Raw genomic sequence first — 4640 nt, 5'->3', positions numbered from 1 at the left:
CAAAGACACGCAAATGAGAAATGTCTGGCTCATTACCACGTACAAGTTGTATAGAGGAGTATTCATGATATGCAGTTGGCCGGATTTGTATCAATTCAGCAGCATGCAATACTGCATGTCCCCAACAAGTGACTGGTAGACTGGACTGTTGCAGTAATGGTCTAGCTATTAACTTAATTCTTTTGATAAGGGATTCAGCTAAACCATTCTGGGTGTGGACATATAGTACATGATGTTCCACCTTAATCCCCATGGCCATACAATAATCGTCAAAAGCTGACGAGGTGAATTCACCAGCATTATCCATTCGTATGTTCTTAACCGGATAATCGGGGAATTGGGCATTCAACCTAATGATTTGGCTCATGAATTTTGCGAATTCCATATTTCGAGTGGACAACAAGCACACGTGTGTCAATCGGGTGGAAGCATCAATAAGGACCATGAAATATCGAAATGGTCCGGATGAAGGATGAATTGGTCCACAAATATCACCATGTAACCTCTGCAGGAAGACAGGTGACTCAAAACCAATCTTAGGATGTGAGGGCCGAACAATAAGTTTTCCCTTTGCACAGGGAACACAAGTGTAGTCTTTTGTAGAAAGAATGTTTGTCCTAAGAAGGTTATGTCCAGTCGAATTAGAAAGAATCCGGCTTATCATTGTTTGCCCAGGGTGACCTAAGCGGTCATGTCATAGACCGAAAGAATGTGTATCTTTAAATTTCACTGCAAGTGAAACGCAGGAAATTTGGGGCTTGATATAAGAATAATACAAGCCTGAAGAAAAAGAAGGAAGTTCTTCAATTTCCTTTTTCTGGTTATTGACCGTTTTGGTCAAGACAAGGAATTCTGTATTGTTTTTTGTTTTAGTTTCTATGTGAAACCCATTTGATTGAATATCCTTGAAACTAAGGAAAGTTCTTTTTGATTGAGGATATAGGAGGGCGGTTTCAATTATTAACTTCGTTCCGTTAGGAAGAATAAGTGAAGCTCTTCCAGAGCCTACAACAGGAATGTTATCATTTGCTATTGTTGAGAGTTTGCCTTCATGTTCTTTGAGTGTTTGGAAAAATCTTCTGTCTGTCAAAACAGTGTGCGTAGTTGCACTATCGACCAAGCATAAAGCAAAAACATCCCCCATATCTCTATAGAAAACGAGTAGTTAGGAAAGGGATGGATGGATATTTTATTCATCAGAAGATTTATTTAAAGAACATAGAGTACTCGTTCAAAAAAAACACACAACCACTAAAAAAGTACGAAAGAAACTGTCGTGGGCAAACCACGACTATTACATAAAACAAGAATTATGGAAAAGAAAAAGAATCATTCTTGATCTCTAAAATCTTCAAGCTCATACTTCATGAGGTCATCATCGTCAGCATTAACAAGTGCGTTTGCTTCTGGTAACGCAACATGGTGGGACTCATTTTTAGGTTGTGTTTTGTCCCTCTTCATCATTTTTTGATATGCCTCTACCAAATGCTTCGGGGTGCGACATGTACGAGACCAGTGTCCTATGCACCCACATCTATAGCAGGCTTGCTGCTGCCCGGAATGATTGTTTGATGAGATTGGTTGTCCTTGATGTTTGGGCTGCCTATGTTTGTTGCGGGAGTTATGATTCTTGTTGCCTCCATTTCTTCCTCCACGACTCGGAACCCTTCCACGACCTCTTCCTCGTCCTCTACCTCGGCCCCCCCTAGTGTTGCTCGACTGGGCAACATTGTGTGCTTCAGGCGCTGGTGCAGAGCCAACAGGGCGTGCATTATGGTTTCGCATTAACAACTGGTTATGCTTCTCAGCTACTAGGAGGGCAGAGATCAGCTCAGCATGCTGGGTATAGTTTTTGGCCCTGTACTGCTGCTGGAGTACAAGGTTACTAGCATGAAAGGTGGACAAAGTCTTTTCGATCAAGTCTTTGTCAGAAACTTCTTGCTTACAGAGCTTGAGCTGTGACACAATTTTATGTAATACTGAATTATATTCGGTGACAGACTTATAGTCTTGGAACCTCAAATTCAGCCAGTCATATTGTGCCTGGGGGAGGACAAGTGATATTTGTTGATCAAAGCGGTCCTTGAGGGATTTCCATAAAATGTAGGGGTCCTTTTCGGTAAGATATTCATTCTTAAGATCATGATTAAGATGGTGGCGGAGGAAGATTAGTGCTTTGGCCTTCTGGGCTGCATCGCTTGTGGAATCAGCAATAATAGTATTTTGTTGCTCAGTTGATGTGAGATAAATCTCAACATCAAGAATCCAAGTCAAATAGTTGCTCCCGTCTAGGGCCAATTCGGTAAATTCACGCTTGGTTAGGGCAGCCATAATCTACAAAAAATTATTAGGAATATTTTATTATCCTAAAACCAGCCGACAATATGATTGAGAAAAAACATAGGCCCAATAATAGGCTCATGGTAGAAAATATCACAATTTTTTTTTGTCCCAAGGAAAAAAAAAACTGATAATGGGATAAAAGATTAAGATAAATGGGATAAAGATTAAGGAAAAGGATGCTGGCCCAATTAAGATAAATGGGATAAAGATTAAGGAAAAAAATGCTGGCCCAATTAAGATAAATGGGATAAAAGATTAAGTTAAAAAAATTTGGCCTGCAAAGAGAAGATAGAAACGGCAGGTTGTTGCCATCACCGCCCGATCAACGTCGCAACCGGCAGATCTTCGATCGTTCGTCAAATCGTGCCGCCGCTATGGCCGGAACCTTTATCACAGCTTGTCGTTACCGATCATCCCGGAGCCTCCATCGCTGCCACTACCACCGATCGTCATTACCATCTCAGAGCAGTGACGCCGCCACCGAACGTCGGCGCACTAAGCACTTCCGCCATCGCCGATCGTTGAAAACGTGAACACAAATCGAGCCATCGACTCCGATCATCGAGGTTTGATTGATTTTATTTATTTATTTATTTTATTTACAGATGTTTGGGAAGAACACAGTATGTAAACAAAACACAAATCTGTCTCTATTCTCTATTCTTTATGTAAAAATGCAGTAAAACATACACAATATGTAAACAACAATTATTTGTACTCATCATTCATATATTTTCGATTTTGATTTTTGGAATATAAATTTTGATATGTAGTTCGGGGTTTTTTAACACATAAAACGGGGAAAATATAAACATATTGACAGAAATACATATATTCTGGAAATTATATAAACATACAGGCATATACAAGTTTCAGGAAAAAAAATATATTCTGAAAATTTTTTTATCAAAAAAAATGTATATAATATCATAAATCATAGAGTTGCACAGTAAATAGAGTTGCACAGTAAATAGATACTACGGATGCAGAAGTATATACTAAAAAAAATAATCATATGATCAAGTTATCATAAAATCACAAATCACAAATACATAAAACATAAATACATATGATTTTGAAGCATCCGTAAAAAAATACAAGACATAATAAGTTTATAGGATTACCGTTCACCGGGGTTGAGCGTGCTGATAACGTGTTGTATTGTAGGTTTGAAAGCCTTTTGCTCGTGAAGAATGAAGAACAATAAGAACAACAGTAAGAAGACAATAAAGAACAGAGAAAAGGATTTTTATTATTTTATTCAAGTTCTCTGTACAGCATTACATCATATATATAACAGCTATCTAGAATCATACCATAAATAACAAGCTGTTACAAATCAAATCATTAATGCTAGAATAATGTCCATAATTAGATTTTACAACAACAATTACAAAATACTAACGCCCCTTTATTTAGCCTCCTAGTTTTTTATTTTATTTTTATCTAATCTTTTATTCTTTACTTTTTCATTTTTCATTTTAAAACATATTTACTAGCATGTCTTCTGAATTCTACGTTTTGAGACTTTGGGGCGTTTCATTGGGAGAAAGAATTAAGGAGGAGACGAATTGTAATTCGGTGGGAAAAAAATAAGTTGATAATAAAGTAGAAATTAAAATTACATTGTTTGGTAATGAGAAATAAAATTATTATGAATGGGGAGAAATGAGTGGTATAAAGACTAGAGGCAAATTATATCGTGCACCGCGGGTGCATAATCGATTATGCACCGCGCATCAAAACGACGTCGTTTTGTTAAATGAGAAGAAATGGCATTTGTTTTCCGCCGTTCCGCACCCTTCCACAAAAAGTAACTCTGTTATTCAGTTTCATTTTGTATACACTGCAGTTTCAGTTCAACACAACTACAGTTTCATTTCGATATAACTACAGTTTCATTCGATATTTATAGACTCAAATATGTGAAAATGTTATTTAATTTTGTTTTATATACACTATAGTTTTATTAAAACACAACTACATGATCATTTTGATATAATTACAGCTTCATTGTACAACATACACTCAAATATGTGAAATGTTATTCAGTTTCATTTTATATACACTGCAGTTTCATTTCACCACAACTGCAGTATCATTTTGATATAACTGCAGTTTCATTTGATAATATAAAAATACGTGAGGCAGTGTCGGTTTAAATATATTGTAGTGTCAGTTGGTGTTTAATACACCAAACATACGGACTCCGTTAACGGTAACGGCGGGTCGTTTCTTTACTTAAAGAAACGGTGCCCTTTTTTACCACCGCGGTTTATGATATAACAACTGAAGAC

General features: G+C 37.0%; 1 protein-coding gene across 1 annotated transcript; it reads right to left on the bottom strand.

The window, feature by feature from the left end:
- Positions 1–1329: 1329 nt before the first annotated feature.
- LOC109166010 lies at positions 1330–2331 on the bottom strand. The gene has a single exon (XM_019314895.1). The coding sequence runs from the start codon at positions 2329–2331 to the stop codon at positions 1330–1332; it is 1002 nt and encodes a 333-aa protein (XP_019170440.1).
- Between the last annotated feature and the right edge of the window lie 2309 nt (positions 2332–4640).

The sequence above is a fragment of the Ipomoea nil genome, unplaced genomic scaffold, assembly GCF_001879475.1.
Source record: "Ipomoea nil cultivar Tokyo-kokei standard unplaced genomic scaffold, Asagao_1.1 scaffold3084, whole genome shotgun sequence".
NCBI lineage: Eukaryota > Viridiplantae > Streptophyta > Magnoliopsida > Solanales > Convolvulaceae > Ipomoea > Ipomoea nil.
The sequence above is the reverse complement of the archived record's forward strand: the minus strand, read 5'-3'. Positions and strand labels throughout refer to the sequence as shown.

What these genes read in the sequence shown, in the direction of transcription:
- LOC109166010 (XM_019314895.1), bottom strand. Translation starts at nt 2,331, where the DNA reads ATGGCTGCCCTAACCAAGCGTGAATTTACCGAATTGGCCCTAGACGGG.